Source organism: Nanorana parkeri, unplaced genomic scaffold, assembly GCF_000935625.1.
Source record: "Nanorana parkeri isolate BGI_ZX_2015 unplaced genomic scaffold, ASM93562v1 scaffold52, whole genome shotgun sequence".
In the NCBI taxonomy this organism is placed as follows: Eukaryota; Metazoa; Chordata; class Amphibia; order Anura; family Dicroglossidae; genus Nanorana; species Nanorana parkeri.
Window position 1 is genome coordinate 64,056 of NW_017306320.1, and position 19,129 is coordinate 83,184.

Here is a 19,129-nt window from a genome sequence, read left to right on the forward strand (position 1 = left end):
AGTACCCCACAAACGTTTAGCTCATAAACTAAGGTCTATCGGTTTGGATGAAATTGTATGTACATGGGTGGAAAATTGGCTGCAAGAACGGATCCAGAGGGTAGTAATAAATTAGTTATTTTCTAATTGGGCAAAGGTTGTGAATGGGATGCACCAGGGTTCAGTCCTGGCACCGATCCTGTTCATCTTTTTCATCAATGTCATAGAGAATGGAATAAATAGTTTGATTTGGTTTTTTTTACGGACGATACTAAGCTGTGTAGGGCAGTTAATTCCGAACGGGAGATATTTAACAAGACCCAGTAAAAATTGCAGCATGGACTACAAGATGGCAAGCGCTATTTAATGTTGAAAAATGTATGGTTATACACATAAGAACAAAGAATGTGTGCACAAACTACTACTTGGGGGTGCTACAGGGTAAGTCGGATGCTAGTGAAGTCGGACTTAGAAAAGGACCTGGGGTGCTCATAGATCACAGATTTGGCAATTGTAAGCAATGCCAAGCACCAGCCAGCAAAGCAAACAAGATACTGGCGTGTGTCAAAAGATTGATTGTAGCAAGGGATAAAAGAGTAATATTTCCACTTTATAAATTACTGGTTTGGCCTCATATTAAGTATGTGGTGCAGTTCTGGTCGCCAACTCTCTGGAAAGATGTCCTTAAGATGTCCTTAAGCTGGAGAGAGTTCAGCGAAGGGCTACAAAATTAATGAAAGTAATAGAAAGTCTGAGCTATGAAGACCGCCTTCAAAATGTAAACTTATTTACCTTAGAAAAGAGGCGATTAAGAGGGGACATTATTGCAGTCTTCAAAATCATCAATGGGGAACAAACTGTTTAATCCAAAAACTGTATTGAGAACACAGGGACACAACAAGAGGATAGTAGAAAGTGGCTTTATTCAACCTTACAAACTTTGTTACTATGTTATGATACTGCAGAGGTCTTCATAAGATTAAATGGTACAGCAGCCCCAGTCAGGAATATTTTAGGAAGTAGCTGTGCAGCAATATCTCCTTGGATTGAAGACAGGTAAGTATAAGACTAGGAGGAGGGGCTGGGGGTATAGAACTTACCCAAAAGGGCAAAATAAAAAAGTAAAAATGATGTGACATAAAAGCAATAACTCATAAATACTATAAAGGTCAAGGCCAAACTCCAATAATGTTTTAAAACATTGTCAGCAATTGAGATTGTGCTGCATTTCATGTCAGGAGAGCAGTTTGAAGCAGCGAATACTAATGTAATGGTGTGGCAAGAGTCTGACCTGTTGCTACAATAAGTTGCTGCTTAGCATCAAATCGCCAACAACTATATGGATTATGTAGCTAGCTAAAAATTGGCAGTTTGGAGCAACAGATTAATTGCTTCTATAATATCACCAGTCTGACATTGTCCTTATTAAAACCTAAAAGAGGCGCCAACTCTTCCGCCGGTAACCAAAACTAAATTAAATATATTGGCTGAAGTTGGGCATTTAAATCAAATTGGTTAAGAGATCATTGCTGGCTGATTGTTTAATCTATTGATTGACAGATTGATTTGTGTTATTGTACTAAGCACATCATCACTGCTCTTTGCACAGTCTTTTGGTCTATTAAAAAGGCATGTCCATGTAAATTATTTTCTGTAGTGTTTACCCTATTCTATATCTTCTATATATTTTCACGTGATTTTTGCTTTTATTTTTTTAGGGACAAACAGAACAAAAGAATTAACTGAGAATATTCAAGTGTTGGACTAGCAGGAGACAATGTCAAGTTTGTGATGCCTCCAAACCAATCTATTCTCTCCTGGTGTTTTCCACCTTTCATGAGTGGCAAAGTCTAAAAAAAAGTTGGAAAATTCCTCACATCTCAAACATGCGCTGTGCAGTCAACTATACGTGACTAGGTTACACACTAATAATTTGAAAAATACATTACATTTATAAGCCATTTTAGTCACAGGCATTGGTTTATTCCAAATTCTACTCCTTCAGTAATTATTATTACTGTTTTGTACAAATGATTACATGCCAAACTCAAATATTGATTCATCCTCCACTCAAAAAGCACAACACTTTCTAGTCACACACTGGCCACAAGAGCCAAATGGTTTTAGGAAATGGAGAGGTAAGCAGGCAAGATAAATCTATACAAGCGATCTGCATGTGAAGTTTTCACAGTAGAGAAATAGTGTCTTAGAAAACATGTGTTAGACATATGTTACATGTGTGTTAGTTTAACATCTGGCTAGGGAACATATGTTAGGAATCCACCGAGGGCTGTAACATCCCATCTACAACAGGCAAGAATTTTTATCCTACAGCTCCTGCACTACGCTCACACATTAAGCTGCTAGTATGGTTTCAGGCCTAGAAAAAAGCTAAGAAAATGTAGAAAATAGAGAGGAGATGTATAACTAAGTGCATGACAGACTTTGGACAGTACCAATACAATCTAATCTGCATCTCCATAATAAATTTAAAAAAAAATAAGTCCAAGAGAAGACAGGAAACCAGACACTTTTCAATAATATGGAGGTTGTAAACAAATGTATTCATGCATACCAAGAAAATATATACAAACTTATTAGACAGGCCATTGATATTCTATAAGAATACGTTTTTTTCCCCTGTTTTTTCCAATTTTCTGCACCTGCCTGCACCATTGATCAATTCTTGCATCAGGAAGATCTGGGAGTTGTGAGCCAAGATGCAATGCTTGGAGATACCATTTTTGACTTTGTTCCTCTTATCCTGTTGGGGAAGACCGCATAAAGAAGATTATATTCTTCAGCGCAAACAAGAATTAGTACTGAAAGCTGAACATCAGAGGTTACTTTCAACAAAAGAGCCCTGTAGACTCAATCCAGATAAAAGAACTGTAGTGGGCTCCTATCATCCACCTAAAGAAGACTACACATCACAAGAGCAACAGTACATAGAAGATTTGGAATGCATGAAACATGGATGCAGTGTAGAAATACAAAAGAAAGACAAAACCAATGATAATAAAAGGGGCACAAAAGTTAAATTAGGGAGCAACGATTACTGGAATACAATATACAATAAAAAACATCTCAGACATATCTCAAAAATATTCAGCAAAAAGTCCCTCAGAAGGAACCCTAGAGCAGTAAAAGAACGGAATGTGCCACGGAAGGAAAATAGAAGATACCCCAGGGAATCTGAGTTAAATTCACAGAGATTTTTCTCAAATTCCTCAGTATCCTTTGTACTGCATCAGAAGAATCCCATTGATGGGGCCCTCTACTTTCATAGTGCACACAGTCAACTGGTTTTAAATCCAGAAGCTGATCAGAAAATACCTCAAGAAACTTTCACTGTAGAACTGTGGGTGAAGCCAGAGGGAGGCCAAAATGATCCAGCAGTCATAACAAGTAAGAATTCTTGTATTATTGTTTATTCTTTTTTATAGGCTTGATTAATTTCATAGGTGTCATTCGCTAAAGTATGAGATGTACCCTGCCTAACATGCCAATGCCAATTGGTTAATATGATTTCAAAACATAGCGTAACACAGGACGTATATTAATGCAGAATTCTACTGCCGTTTTAGAGTAATCCTTTAGAGCCAGCAAAACACATTTGGAAAGGGAGGTAACAGAGTCCACTGAGAATAATACAAATATATAAAATGTTAGTTACCAGCTCTAATTTTTTTAGGCATATTGGCTACTTGTCTTCTAGATTTTTTTGCAGAGAAACAAATTAAGAAATTAACCTTGTAACCAACATTTATGAACTCTAACCCTGCAATTTGCCACCTAATTTAATACAATTTAACATTAAGGCAACATTTTCTAAATTGTAGGGCATGTACCATTGGTTGCCCTTTTTGTCACAATGCTCAGAACTCCGTGTGGCTGAGGGTTTAAGTGCATAATCACTTCACTACAAAATATGCTCTCAAGTGGTGGCTCCATTACGGGGCACTTAAAAGAAGCATGTTGATTTAACAAGTGGCTTAAAAATGTCTGCTTTTATGGGCATCAATCAACATTTACTGGATACTGGCATTGTTAGCGAGTGGCATAAACAGCAATTTTAACAGTACCAGTGGCACTTGGATACAAAGTTTGTGAAACACTTAAAGTGACTCTGTTTCTTTTTGTTAATTTCAACAAGTGTTTATTGTTTTTTACACATAAGTACATATGACAAAGCTGAATACACTCATACACTAAGAGCGTATATCACAACAATCAAATCTCTTTCTCATTTAAATGTCGCTCAGAACCCATAGAGCAGATGAAAAGATTGTCTTTGGAGCGATATGGGGTATAGGTTACCTCAGTGGTGAAGCGAAATCATGAGATACCAAAGTATAACCCTACACTACTCCCTAACGGACTATGCTCCCCTTGGATCTGTAGCGTCGCTCGGGAAATCTGGAGACGGAGCTCTGAAGTTAAGCGGCCATCTTCTTCAGCGGCTAGCCACGCCCCCCCAAAGTGACTCTGTTTCTAAACCAAAGAAATTAAATGGCCTGTAGCCTGTACGTGTGACACTGCAGCTGCCACACGTCGGCTCTATTGATCAAGAACTGAGTAATCACATACTGCTGATCACTCCATCCCCAATCTTCACGTAAGGGGCGGGGTGTAGCAGGGGCTTGGCAGCTAGGGGGAGGGCCATGGCGGGGGCAAGAAAATGTTTGCCCAATCGATATTAAAGACGGCCCTGACTACTGTGCTGCTTACTGTTCTCTTTGCTGGAAAGGAAGCTATTTCTGAGGACCTCTCTGCTTCTGCTTTCTTCATTTTCATAATTTTTATGTTATTAAATTATTGTAAGCTGTAGTTCTACTCTAATGGAATTGGAAAATAGAATTCCCAGCAATCCCACAAATCCAATAGGGGGGTAAATGGGATAGTACCTGCTATACTCAAAGAGCAGAGAGCAGATCTATTAAGCATTCCACGATGTGGATGTTAGGTGGGCAAGAAGCTCTAGAGTGGACAAAATAATCAGGGAAAAGCAGCAGGAAGCTGATGTTTAATGTTCGTAAGCCCCTCTTGAAGAGACAAGTCTTAGGAGAGATAAGCACACCAAGGCGTGCACTGATCCTAATATCAATAGACTCAATTGCAAAAAAGGAGAGCGAGTAGGAAAAGGAGTAGTATACCCCAAGACAGACTCCAGGCAGCGCAGGAGGACAAAAGTCCTAGGGTTTGAGGGGCATAAATAATCCAGGATTATGTACACTGGGGTACAGAAATTCCAAACAAAATAAGAAAAGCAAAATAACCAGTTACCTGATTACAGAGTCTAATTAAAAGCAACAGGTTGAAGCCTGAGCATTCAAACTGAAAAGAAGAAACATGTAAGATACCCAATAAAATGAGGAAACAATAACCCATTGGTAAAAGTGGGAGTACATTTCTAAATGGTGGTTATGTGTTTAGATGAAGCACTGCAAGCTTGTTGTTTTTCCAACTCCCCTTCTCAACACCATATGCGTTGCTATATGACATTTAGCTTCTCTCAAAGAAAACTGTGACGATCCTTTGGCAATGTCTTGGCGAGTGTGTCTGCAGTCTTCTGATGAGCAATATTGAATGTCAATAATGGCTTGCTCTTTATTGTCCAGGTTTTATTTTCTTGGAGGGATTTTATTTCTTTTTCTGCTGCCTTTCTCCATTGATTGGCTTTGCGTTTTGGTAATTTTTCTGTTTCTTCCCATGATGTTGGTTTGAGTATGCTATGTGTCTTAGCAGTCTATGACAGCTTGCAGGGAGGTATTCCCATGGCTGCCCGAGTGGATCTTGAAATTTTAGGTTGTTCAGCAGAATTTAATATGTAATTTGACTTATCCATTGTGCTGATTCCTGTGCAGCTTCACTTTGCTCAGTTTCCTTTACTGGTTCACTGGGCATATTCACTTCACAACTTCCCGGGATCATTGTTTCTGGCGATGGGTTCTCATCGAAATAAACACTGCGACTTTGTCACGTTGTCAGTCTTTGGGTAGAGAATTCTATATCCCTTACTTTGTTCACTATAGCCCACCAGAATACCTTCAATGGCTGTGTTCTCCAATTTGGATTGCTTCCCTTTGCTAAGCTTTACATCCAAACACTTTAATGTGCCCTCGTCTAGGCTTTGATCCTCTGCATTCTTTGTTTTGCTTTGTGCTCTCATGCACCTTAAGGGCTTTCTCGTTTTCTTCATTGTGCATATTTTCTTTCCTTCTGTCATATTCATCGATATATTTTCCTTTAATGTATTCTACTGTTAGATCCTGCTCAGGTCTGGTTTCTAGGGCGTTAATAAGAGCTCTGTATGACTCTGGAAGGCTGCATAGCAGTAATGGCATCATGTGGTTATCTTTATTTTCCTCTCGAATTGCACGTAGCTGTTCTATGATTTCCAGCATGGCATTCGCATGTCCACATTTCCAGGCCTTGTTCTAGCCTCATCTTATATAGCTTGCATAGCAGATATAGTTTACTGTTCAGGTTTGAACGCTCAAGCAGGTTCTGTAATGCAGTCCACATACCTTTAGCTGTATTTTCTTTTCTTATGTGGATAAGCTGGTTGTCTTCCACTAGCAGACTTATAATTGCTTTTGCTTGCCTGTTCTTCTTTTCCTGTTTCCTCTGCGGGTCCATTAGTGGGTCTGTCTGTACTCAATACTTGCCACACGTTATCTTTGCTTAGCAGCACTTCAAGCTTGAACTTCCATAGCCAGTAGTTGCTATTGTTGAACTTTGCGATTGCAAAATATCTGAACTACTTGCCATTTTTCAGTAGCTTGGATGCGACTCTTTTTAACTTGCAGTGTCCTGCTCAGTGTCTGGGCCCATAACCTGTTAGTTATGTGTTTAGATGAAGCACTGAGATCTTGAGGAATGTTATAATAAGTTTTCCTTGCTTATAAGGACATTACATCAGAATACAGCATTATAGAAGGAAAAAAAATACATACAGATAGAATGTCTTGTATATCATAGGCAAGTATACATAAGCAAAGAGACCAACACTGCCCCACGGAGCTACCTACAGCTCAAAAGACAATATTACATAAGCTATTGTATTTCCAACACTAAACAGAAGGTTTATGGTACAAGATCTGCAGTTCACAAGAGACAGACTGATCACCTACAAGGCAATAAAACTTTAATAGGTAAAGACTGGGGTACTTCTGTCTCATCAACAGATCTCCTGCATTGAAGCAGGTGCACAGAGCAAGAGTCAGGAGGTGTGGGCATGCCACTGTTTAGAGTATGATGAAAGAGTTGCCTTCCCTCAAACAACAAGTGAATTGGACATTGTTTAAACATATGCCAGGCACATCTATCAGGGGTGTGGACACTTTTTTTAAAAACTTATTGTCCAAGCACTAAAGCAGGGGCCCGATATACATGTCCTATATAACAATCTACTTGTCCTGATAAAAAAATAATTTTAACCAAAACAGTATTTAGCAGTGCTAAGAAGTTTTTCTCATTGGTCAGCGCCGTCAGGTGACGGTGCTGACCAACGAGCACTCGCAATTTGCACACACGAAATTCAGAATACATGGCACAGGGCTGCACCGGACAGCAGTATGGGGTAGAGATAGTACAACCATACTGGCGGACAGGAGAGACCGTTCACCAAAAGGTAAGTATAGCATAGGGGGCCAGATTTGAGTGGGTAAATTTACCTTTTAATGTGCATTGTGTGTTAGAGAGTGCTCCTGCGCAGCTAACACAATATGGCACACAGTGAATGGGCGCAGTGCACACAGACAAATCCCTATGCATGTGTTTATTCGCAAGCAGATTTTTTAAATTTGCTAAATTTCTATTTATCTTATTATCATTTGCTTTATTTTTATTTTTTATTTATTTAATTTATTTTTTACATTTAATTTATTACGTTTTACATTTTCATAATTTTTTTTAACTTTAAAAAAAAAAAACTTTATTGCTATCACACAGAAGCTAAGAAGCCCGTGTGATAACATTTGGAGGCGACAGGTTCCCTTTATTGAACCTGTCACCTCCAATACAGGAGTAGCACTGTGCTCATTCTCCTGTGACAGGAAGGCTGTGAGTGCAGCATTCCTTTGTCAGTGCTCACACAGAGCAGAGTGGAGAATGGATGTTCTCCGATCTGCTCCCTGCTTGTAATTTACTGTGGCCCCGGGTCCCCAGAAGAGCGGGGACCCCAAAAACCACAGCAAGGAGGGAGGCAGCAGGCGGTGACAGAGGCAGAGTATGATGACAGAGACGGAGAGCGGTGATAGATAGTGAGCAGGAAGAGTGGCAGTGGCCGAGGAGAGAGGCGGTGTTCGGGAGGGACGGACCATGGAGGGGGAAGCGGGGAAGTAACAATAGGGCTGCTTTCAAGTGATCTTGGGTGGCTATACAGCCGCTCAAGATCACCTGTATAAAACAGCTTTGCCCTCTATGTTTATCGCTGCTGTTTGCCCAAAACAGGCTAAATGTAGAGAAAAAATACCAGCCCAGCGCCCGGAACTGCATGTCCCGGGCATCGGGCGATGGGAATTTCAGACCCCTGGTCCTAGGCATATGACAGACATTATTGCCATGTAAGACCCCAACTTGTATGCCTGTAAGAGGCCATCATAATTGATGTCAAGGGCTTCTGACAGTTGCTCAACAAGTTGCCAAGCTGGAGGGTATTTTCCTGTGCTGTATAGGAGTTCTTTGTAAAAGATCCACTGGACATGCACTGAGACATGGTTTTACAAATTAAAGTCACTGCCAACAAGGAGAGTCATTCCAAATATTTCAAACTGAGATTTAAATAGGGATTCCAACTGGCTATCGGTGAAGTCCCTAAAGGTAAAGAAACCATCAACCAGTTTGATAAGATGTTCATGAAGAACTAGAGAGTCCACAAAAGGAAGGGACCATTTGTCAAGAAATTTCCCATCATAATCACAATAGAAGTTCCCAGTTTTTTTTTTGGCACCTAGAAACAAAAGAGCAGTTAACCCCCACAGGGCAGGGGTAGCCCCACATCAAGGGTTTATGAATGTTTTCCCCAGAGTTTTTTTTTTTTTAAACCTTGCTGTAGGGTTACCCCCGCAATGGAAGGGTTAAATGTTCATTTCCATCTAGTGACAAAAATAAAAGTTATACTCACCTGAACCTTGGAGCTGGCTGGCTGTTAGGCTGGTTCCCCCACTCAGCTTCAGCAATTGAATGTCCCTTGGCATCTTCCCATCCTATACACTGTACAGGACATGATGACTCACAGGACCAGAGACTGCCAGAGCAGAGGAGGAGACAGGCTGCAGGGGCCAGTCTAACAGCTAGATGGCTGCGAGGTTCAGGTGAGTATACGTTTTTTATTTTAATTTATTTTTTAATTTTAATGAGAACTTGACCCTTGCCATACGGTGTAGCCCCACTGCAAGGGTTAAGAATAATGCCGCCCAGAGTTCTTCTTTAACTGTAGAGTGTTCTGAATAATACTGCTCATATACAACAAAAGACAAAATATTTGTTCATTTTCTATATTTTGACTGCTGAGGTTTTCTGGTTAGAAAGATTTCACACAGTTACTGTGTAGCACTCATTCAGTGTAAAAAAAAAAAAAAGATTTCTCCAACTGCCACATACAAATAGTTTCAGCATATTTAGACTCCTGAAATGCAGAAACTTTCCAGTGCTGGAAGATTCAGCTAATTGATGCTTCAAAATATTGTTACTCACAAATGTTAATTTTATTTGTTTACTGCTGACACACGTAAAGACTGTTGGCCAGGTTACCTTGTTCTGTTCCCCTGTTCTGATTTTAATGGTGTAACAATAAAACTTTCAGACGGCTACTTGGAGTGTGGGACTGAATCTTCCTTCATAATTCTACTATAAAAGATGCTTAAATCCTAGCTTTATTGGCTGAAAAGTGAAAAAGTCTATAGCCAGCCTGTGTAAATAACTGCACACCAGACAGCCGATCTCATTACTACAATTCTTGTTAGAAGAGTACTGCCCCAGTAGGAGACCAAGACCATTATACACCTAATGTTATAACTCAATAAGATTCTTTTACAACTGACATTTTGTGTCACTATAATATCTAGATACTATAATACTTAGTGAGCAGATAATACAGGAGTACTGTAATACATATATTAAAGTGGACCTTTACACTCAAAAATCAAATTCTATCAATGCATAACTCTATGTATGATGATTAATAATAACATAGACATGTCAGGTGTAAAATGCTGTGATTTTGAAATACACTTGCAGAACATTCACTTCCTGCTTTGAAAGGGCAAAATGACTTCAGTTTGCCAAAGCAATGCACACTGGGATTGCCTTGTCATCAGCAGAGCATTGCTGGGAAATCCCATCTGTAATCTCACAAGATCTCAGGGAAAGCCATTTTCCTCCCCTGAGATGATGTGCATGGTCACATGTCCTGGTCACATGTGCTAGTAATCCAGGAAGTAATAGGAGAGCTAGTAATCTGCCCTTAGTAAACATGGTCACTGTCAAAAGACTTGGGAAGAAAAGAGAATAGACACTACATTGCCAAAAGTATTGGGACACCTGCCTTTACACGCAGCTGAACTTTAATGGCTTCCCAGTCTTAGCCCGTAGAGTTCAATATTGAGTTTGCCCACCCTTTGCAGCTATAACAGCTTCAACTCTTCTGGGAAGGCGTCCACAAGATTTAAGGGCGCGCTATGGGAATGTTTGACCATTCTTCCAGAATCACATTTGTGAGGTCAGGTACTGATGTTCGACAACAAGGCCTGCCTTGCAGTCTCCTCTCTAATTCATTCCAAAGGTGTTCTACCGTGTTGAGGTCAGGACTCTGTGCAGGCCAGTCAAGTTCCTCCACCCCAAACTCGCTCATCCATGCCTTTATGGGCCTTGCTTTGTGCACTGGTGCTCTGTCATGTTGGAACAGGAAGGGGCCATCCCCAAACTGTTCCTACAAAGTTGGGAGCATGAAATTGCCCAAAATGTCTTGGTGGACTGATACGTCAAGAGTTCCCTTCACTGGAACTAAGGGGCCAAGCCCAACCCCTGACAGACAACCACACGCCATAATCCCCCTCCTCCAAACTTTACACTTGGCACAATGCAGTCAGGCATGTACCGTTCTCCTGGCAGCCGCCAAACCCAGACACGTCCATTGGATTGCCAGACAGAGAAGCGTGATTCGTCACTCCAGAGAACACGTCTCCACTTCTCTAGAGTCCACTGACGGCGTGCTTTACACCACTGCATCCGATGCTTTGCATTGCGCTTCGTGATGTACGGCTTGGATGCAGCTGCTCGGCCATGGAAACCCATTCCATGAACTCTCTGCACACTGTTATTGTGCCAATCTGAAGGCCACACGAAGTTTGGAGGTCTGTAGCTATTGACTCTGCAGACAGTTGGCGATTTCTGCGCACTTTGTGTTTCAACATGCGCTGACACCGCTGTGTCATTTTACGTGGCCTACCTCTTCGAGTTGCTGTTGTTCCCAGTTGCCTCCACTTTGTTATAATACCACTAACAGTTGACTGTGGAATATTTAGTGGCAAGGAAATTTCACAGATGGACATATAGCACAGGTGGCAACCTATCACGGTACCACGCTTGAATTCACTGAGCTCCTGAGAGCGACCCATTCTTTCACAAATGTTTGTAGAAGCGTCTGCATGCTGAGGTGCTTGATTTTATACACCTGTGGTCATGGAGGTTATTGGAACACCTGAATGCAATGATTTGGAGGGGTGTCCCAATACTTTTGACAATATAGTAAATATATATAATATATATTCTGTTATTGCATTGTAGTTGCAAACATACATAAGAAACTGTTGTTTTTCCCTAAAGAAAAATATGTAAACTGTACAACTGAGTACAGTGACTATCCCTTGCTGTGTGGTTTGGTTCTTTTCCTAAAGGCAGGTAAACCAGAACAGTAGTAGTGAGCACTAAAAAGAAGCTTTTGTGCTATCAGATGATAATTATTCTAAAGGGCTAATCAATTTGCGCATAAGCATATTGAGGAACATTGGCCAGCAACAATAAATAAATTCAGTTTAAGTACAACAATGTATTTGGCATTCATAGTTACTTGTAATGCAAGTCATTCTCTTTTCCTCTGTACACATTTGTTGGCTTTGTTCTAGGTAGATACCTTGGTTATCATTCAACAGTTTTGTTGGCAGGTTCTTCCAAAAATACAGCAATTTTGTTCTCAACTTCTAAAAGCTATTTCAGTGTTTTTCTAGCTTGCTGGCCTTTAGATTGCTGCAGTATGAATACAAGGAAAACAGGTCAGCAAATTCTGTCAAAATAGATATACTAAAAGTTGTGAGCCCGATTAATTTGAGAAATTCTTTGTGAACAGGCCACGGTTATTTGTTTTTCTTTCAGTTTTTATACTTTGGACACACAAACTTAGCTTTTTATAATGTAAACATCAATTGCAACTGAAAGAAAATATGCACGTTGCATGGTTGTGACTACATGCCAGCTTTGTCTTAGGCAGAATTTGCTCATCTTGCCGCTCTTTAAATGCAAAATGCCAACTTAAGCCCATGCACACAAATACTGAAGCATGTGAGCATAGCACAACACTTACAGTAGAACTATAGCCCCCAATTAAAACAATGATGTGCAACAGCACTTAATTATAAGTGCCTCTCCACTTAGTTTTCTCTTAGTCCCGTTGTGTCTCACAAGTACATGTTTAGCCTGCCAGTGTAGCCTACCTAATGTTGCTTCCTCAGATGATATGGCAACAATGCTGCTATTCTGACTCCGATTGTTGTAATAGCAATATATCCCTTGCTGAGACCTCTATGCCTGGCCTGTAAAAAGCAGATACAATCACTGCGGACAATCCTTATCAGATTGCTGAACTCACCAAATACCGTTTCCATCCACAAAGGTGCTTTATTCTGAACATCAGGTTACAGCAGATGACAGGATACAACAGATGAATGAATTGTGGTATTTATGCGGTCAAAGGATGATGCTTTCGTAGCGTACTGTGCAGAATACACGTGTCCCTGTTACATGTGGACTGTTAGCTGTGGCCATGACACAGGAAGTACTGACCAACAAGAAGGGTGGGGCATACATACAAAGGGGAAATGTGTCATCGATCTCAGAAAAAGGAACATGAAAAACAAGTGCATTACCACAAAGGGTCACTAGATGGCAGCATATAACTTACTATAGAATAGCTATAGAAAAAGGCATAGGGAAATCATATAATTTCTTAACTATATCAACATGAATATAACTGAGGCTATGTCATATGGTATCTGAACTGGTATTGCTGCATCCCTAACTGTTACTTTCCTTAGTGTGCAAAGTACCAGTTCACCTTTAAAAGCAGCTCTATCCAAAAGAGATTTAATTATTTTGGGTGGGGTGGGGTGGGCAGCAATATTGCATTCCTTACTAGTTTACCTAGTTTACTAGTTTACCTGTACTGCTATACTACAATAAACAAGGAATGTTGTTGCTTTTTTATACTGTGGATCTTAAATATCAGCTAAGTATTTGGTGACTGTAGGCGTTACTTTCATGGTGATATGAGCACCAGTTTATGAGCACCAGCTTATACATTTACCCATATATATATATGCGGAAGAAAGACATTGATCCAGTTTTCACAGTTCAAAGTGCTATATATTCATAAACAATATCCTGTGTCAATCTCGCATGCTGAGGCTGTGTGGTTGAAATATTTACTTGCTCAGCAGCTAATTGTCCCATGAAATTTTATACGAACGTTGACAGCTATAGGGTCAGAATTCACAGTTCATTTAAACACAGCTTCTGGATCTGCTGTTTAAAACTGGCCGTCTGTGCACTGAAAGAAGAGAAGCTAAAGCTGTCTTTGCCACACCACAAGGCAATGCTGTGCTCCCTTATATTTATTTTAATGTGTTTTGACAACCAAAAAAAATGAATGTGACAGACCATAGGAAACAAAGAATGTGTGTGCCAGCTGTCTGTCAAGTGGGGAACTCGCTCAGTCTCCAAATCAAGTACTAAAAAAATACCAGTAGCCCTACACTGTTCTCTTAGGCATAAATAGGAAGCCGAGCCATACATATGAGTATCAGGTACTCAGAACAAAGGAAACCAATGGATGCTACAACTTTTTGTTTATTGTTGTTTTTTTTTTAAACTAAAAGAATACCAGAAGCAAAGCTATGAACTTGTTTCACAATTCAGGCTCAAAAGGTTGTAACATTATAAATTAACAACTTTACTTGTAAATCCTTCTGACAGTGAGTGTTAGTATAATGCCAGGAGTAAACAGAAAGTATATGGAAACCCTGGCAAGAACAGAAAATTCTTAGAGATAAACTCATAATGAACAGGCTATAACTGGTTTGAGGCCTGAGTTAAGAATATCCTCTCTCCATTTGCAGCAATATCTTACTGCAGCCTTCCCCCAATCTCCCCGGTGACTGTTACAATGTTTGGGCAAGAATAACAGGATGTGATGTCAGTGATTGACTGATTTTTTGTAAAAAAAAAGCAGCAGTGAATGATACACATTCAATCCACATTTTTGTAGAAAGTAGAGAACACCTCCTTTCAAAGAAATGTGCATATATTAAACAACTCTTATGATTATCTGGGCATATCAAGAATCAACAAAATCATCTTATATAGGAATAGAAGTGAATTAGGTATAGGTAATATCACAACATTTACCTGAAAGGTTATGTAACTTGCCCTTGTCTGAATGGCCAAACAGAATTGTCATAATGGACTCTATTTGGCATAGCAGACAGCCATTGTAATACTATTCTCCATTCTATGGCTTTTTCTGGTCTTGAGACCTCACTTATTGTCCACAAGTTTAAGCCTTAACCGTAAAATATGTGATTCTATTCAATATTATAACAACTTCATGTTTTTCTCAATCCTTTACACTATATATCATTTTTACAAAGATTATATATTACAAACTCTAATAAACTATGAACAGAGATACCTATGCAAATCCCATGCACAGAGTCTTATCTCCTTGTGCATTCTGGAAAGCTTCCACAAAAGTGAACTCATACATGCAGAAATGGGAAGAAGAAATAGGGAAGGTCCTCTACATGGAGAATTGGATAGATATAGGTGGGAACAACTCTTAAAGCTCTATTAACATATCAGCTCTTGAAAATACATATAAAGTCCTATGCCATTAGTACCTCACCCAACAAACTCAGCAGGTATGTTTCCATGTGTATACTGGTCTGTTTCTAAAATGCTCTGATTATGGCATAATGATACGCATTTCATAATCCTGCCCAAAGGCACATCAAGATTCTGGATAGGTACAGTCACGTGACAAAATAAGCAGGCCGTATGGAAGCTGTTGAATTTTTGAAACATATATGAACAGACAAACATTAGATCTTTATTTTAACAATGCCTGCAAATAAAGGTGAAATTGACATGGAGCATTTGTTCGGATAATAAATACAATATTAATAATAAAACATGCAGATTTATAGCCCAAAAAAGGTAAGTGCATCCCTACATTTACCACCACTTTAAAACCTGCTAAAGGTGTAGAGTGGTGAGTAGTGGCTATAGGATCTCATCTAGTACCCATACCTTACCCAAACCATATCTTATATCAAACAAAGATCTTTTAACTTGGGTATCATAAATGTAGGCAAAAAATACCGACTTTCACCTTGCTCGGAAACTGATCATTAGTAAAGAAAAATGCAACATACTGGCAACATATAGATGATTCTAAAATGAGACATATTAAATGGTATGGCATCATCATTCTCATCTAAGGTTACACAAATGAAATCTCTGGTATACCATTTTAATACTAATTAGACCCTTTTACCTATTCTATGCATCTTATGAGCTTATAATTTATTTTTCAGGACTTTTGCTGATTAAAACAAGGACATATCCATTGCTTCGTAATGAATAATTCAGGGGCTATTGATCAAACTCTGAGCGTTTCAGAGAAATTTAATTCACAGGTTGCTGTACTTTCTTGCATAAAATGACTCCTGTAACTCCATACTGCCTGCATACAGGTATTACAATCAGACAATAGCATTCCTGTAGGACACTTTGATGAATAAGCTGAGCTGTTTCAGAGATCTAAACTTGGCAGACCCTAAGATAATTATCCAACATTCCAAGGACCAATACATAAAGGCCATGGTAATACAGTCACAAAAAAGCAAGCCAGGCCCCCTATGCAGACTCCCGCTAACAGACTTGTAAGTTATACAAGCTGAATGGGTAAGGTTGGTAAAGAGTGAAATTAAATCTATGGTGCTCTACTAAGTCAAGTGTTCCCTTGATTTAGAGTTATACAACTCTTAGAATTTCAATGAGCTCATACAGTATATGTATCTATCTATAGAGAAGACATTTAAATAACAGTTGGTAAACCACATAGTGTGCAAGCAAAAGAAAGAGCTGGCCATATACCTTACAATCTGATTGTACAACCTCTGTAAATTTGTTTACCAAATATTTGTAATATAATGGCCTACGTAAACATTTGTGCAATTTCTATACAATCAGGCAGGTGTTACATTGGTGTTCTAAAGAAGCTTTTACAACCAGATTGTAATATGTGTGGCCAGCTTAATACATATAAACCTAGATAAGATTACAAAAATCTATTTTAAAACTGTCAGATCTAAGACATCCGACCAGCATAATTTGCCTTGTTATTCCCCACACTGATATCAGTCATTCTAAAGGGTTTTATCTGATTATATTGGTCAGTAACTCACAAGAGTCCTTATCTTTTGCAGCGCCCTTTTAATTATAGCATTCTAAAGCAGCCTTTCTCAACCCTGGGGTGCATCCTGGCTTCCTCAGGGTTTTCTCAAAGTTTTCACATAGCGTCATGCCTTTTGTGAAAATGAATGAACCTAATCCAGTGAGGAAGGGATCCATTCAAAAAAGAATGAGAGTTTACCTCCATCCAGGCCACCTTCTGCCATGCTGCAGCTCCTTATACTGTATGATGTTAGGACTCTAATGTTAAGGGGGGACTGAGTACTCTCATGTGAAAGGGGCTTCTGATGTAAATGGGGCTTCTGCTGCATATGGAAGTGACTTGGATATGAAAGGGTGGCTCTGATGTAAAGGGGACACTCTAATGTCAATGGGTATTCTAATGTGAAAAGGGGCTTCTGATGTGAAAGGGGGTTCCTGGTGTGAGAGGGGTAGCTCCTAATGTTAAGGTGGGCTCTGATGTGAAACGGGGGGCACTGATGTGAAGGAGGTCCTGATTTGAAGGGAGGACTCTGATGTGAAGGACCCCACTTTTGTGGTTGGATCCCAACTTAAAACCTATACCAAAACCCTATCTGAAATAAGGGTCTGGTATTAATCTTGGAGGAGCTACACATAGCTTTTTTACATTTGTGTTTTTTACATTTAGATTGGGGTACCTCAAAATTGTGCATACTTTTAAAGGGTGCTGTGACTAAAAAAAAGGTTGAGAAGCACTCATTTAAAGTGCTGTCATTAAAATCTCTTAGCTGTATCTACTCCTGTAGCTGTGGGAGGAAACAACAATCTACAACAATAAATGGATGACAAACCAAAAAGAGGATTTACATTTTAAATAGAAATAACTTTAATTAGTAAGTTAAAAAAAAAAGGTATATAACGTTCCCAACAATATTCATATCAGTAGAGGAAAGCAGAACAGCAGTCCCAGCCAGACTCATTCTATACACCCTGTATAACAATTGTGCCCACAGTGCAGAGGCTGAGATGGGGTGCCATGGAGTGCCACATACGATCATTGCCACTGGTTAGTGGTCACCTGACAAAAGTCCTGTAAACCGTATGGTGCTCTTCGTACCCTATGAAGTGTAAGATTATATACATTGCCTGTCCAACCTGGATTTAGTTAAGCAAATAGGTCAGAGCCTTCCACTGGATAGTAGGTCTAGGTTCAGCAATGTTATGTCCCAAAAAAATAAGGTCAGCTTGCCCACCTGAAAATACTAAATGACCAGCATTTTCATCAATAAATTATTTCTTCCCTGATGATATGGGCATATTCCAAGATGACAATTCCAGGACTCATGGGACTCAAATTGTGAGTGGTTCAGGGAGCAAGAAAAATCATTTTCACATATGGATTGGCCACCACAGAGTCCAGACCTTAACCCCATTAAGAATCTTTGGGATGTGCTGGAAAAGATTTGTTACGCAGTGGTCCGACTCTCCCATCATCACTGCAAGATCTTGGTGAAAAATGAATACAACTCTGGATAGAAATAAATGTTGTGGCATTGCATAAGCTTATTGAAATGATGCCACACCGAATGTAGCCATAATCAAAGTTAATGATGGTTCAACGAAGTCTCCAATCCTCTGAAATTTGCACTGCATGGAAGGTGTGTTGGTGTACAATTCATAATGAGTTTTGTTGCTGCCCGTTGTGGCTTTGAAGTTTCCACCTTTTTAGCAACCAGGCTGCCCCAATAATATTTACCACCCTTCTGTGGTGACTGATAAAGTTGAGATCCAGACTATACTCATTATTTATAGAGAAGGGAAACTACCATGGGTTAAGTACAGTATTGTTTTATGTTAAAAAATCTGAGGGTTTAATGTCACTTTAAGCCATCTCCATTTACTTCCCTGAACTCTGGCACATGTGACTAAGACATGTGACCGTGCACATCATCGCAGGGGAGGAAAATGCCCTTCCCTGACATCATGAGATTACAGAAGAGATTCCCCAGCAATGCTCTGCATATATAGACTTCCTAGGATTCCAATGCTTGGGCACGATTACATGACTTTTGCCAAAGCAAACCTGGAAGTGGAAAAACAATAATTGTAAGTAAAAGAAAAATGTGTTGTTTAACTAATGAATGCAATAGGATTTCATATCAGCACGCAGAGGAGCATGCTGGTGTGATTTTAGTGAAAGGGGGTAAAGGTCCACTTTAATTATCATTATTATTATGCAGGATTTATATAGCGCAGTTTGCGCAGCGCTTTACAAGATACTCTTCTGGCACTGCTGGTCTAAAAGTCAAAGTCTTTTAGATTCTGCTTGAAGCCCATTCTTGGTTACCATGCAAAGGAGGTGTAGAAATGGCAAGGGTGGACTGATTTTTGTTGCAGGGGCAGGGTTTATCTGGCAACTGTATGTATATATATATAT

The 19,129-nt window shown here is 39.6% G+C and overlaps 1 protein-coding gene across 1 annotated transcript in view; it reads left to right on the forward strand.

Annotated features, from left to right (window-relative positions):
- Positions 1–2,699: 2,699 nt before the first annotated feature.
- The window catches only part of PAPPA2 (pappalysin 2), a 154,355-nt gene continuing 137,925 nt past the window's right edge, over positions 2,700–19,129 (forward strand). Inside the window, exon 1 of the mRNA XM_018575089.1 lies at positions 2,700–3,387. Within this exon, the coding sequence (XP_018430591.1) occupies positions 2,700–3,387 (688 nt within the window). The remainder of the gene's footprint in view (positions 3,388–19,129) is intronic.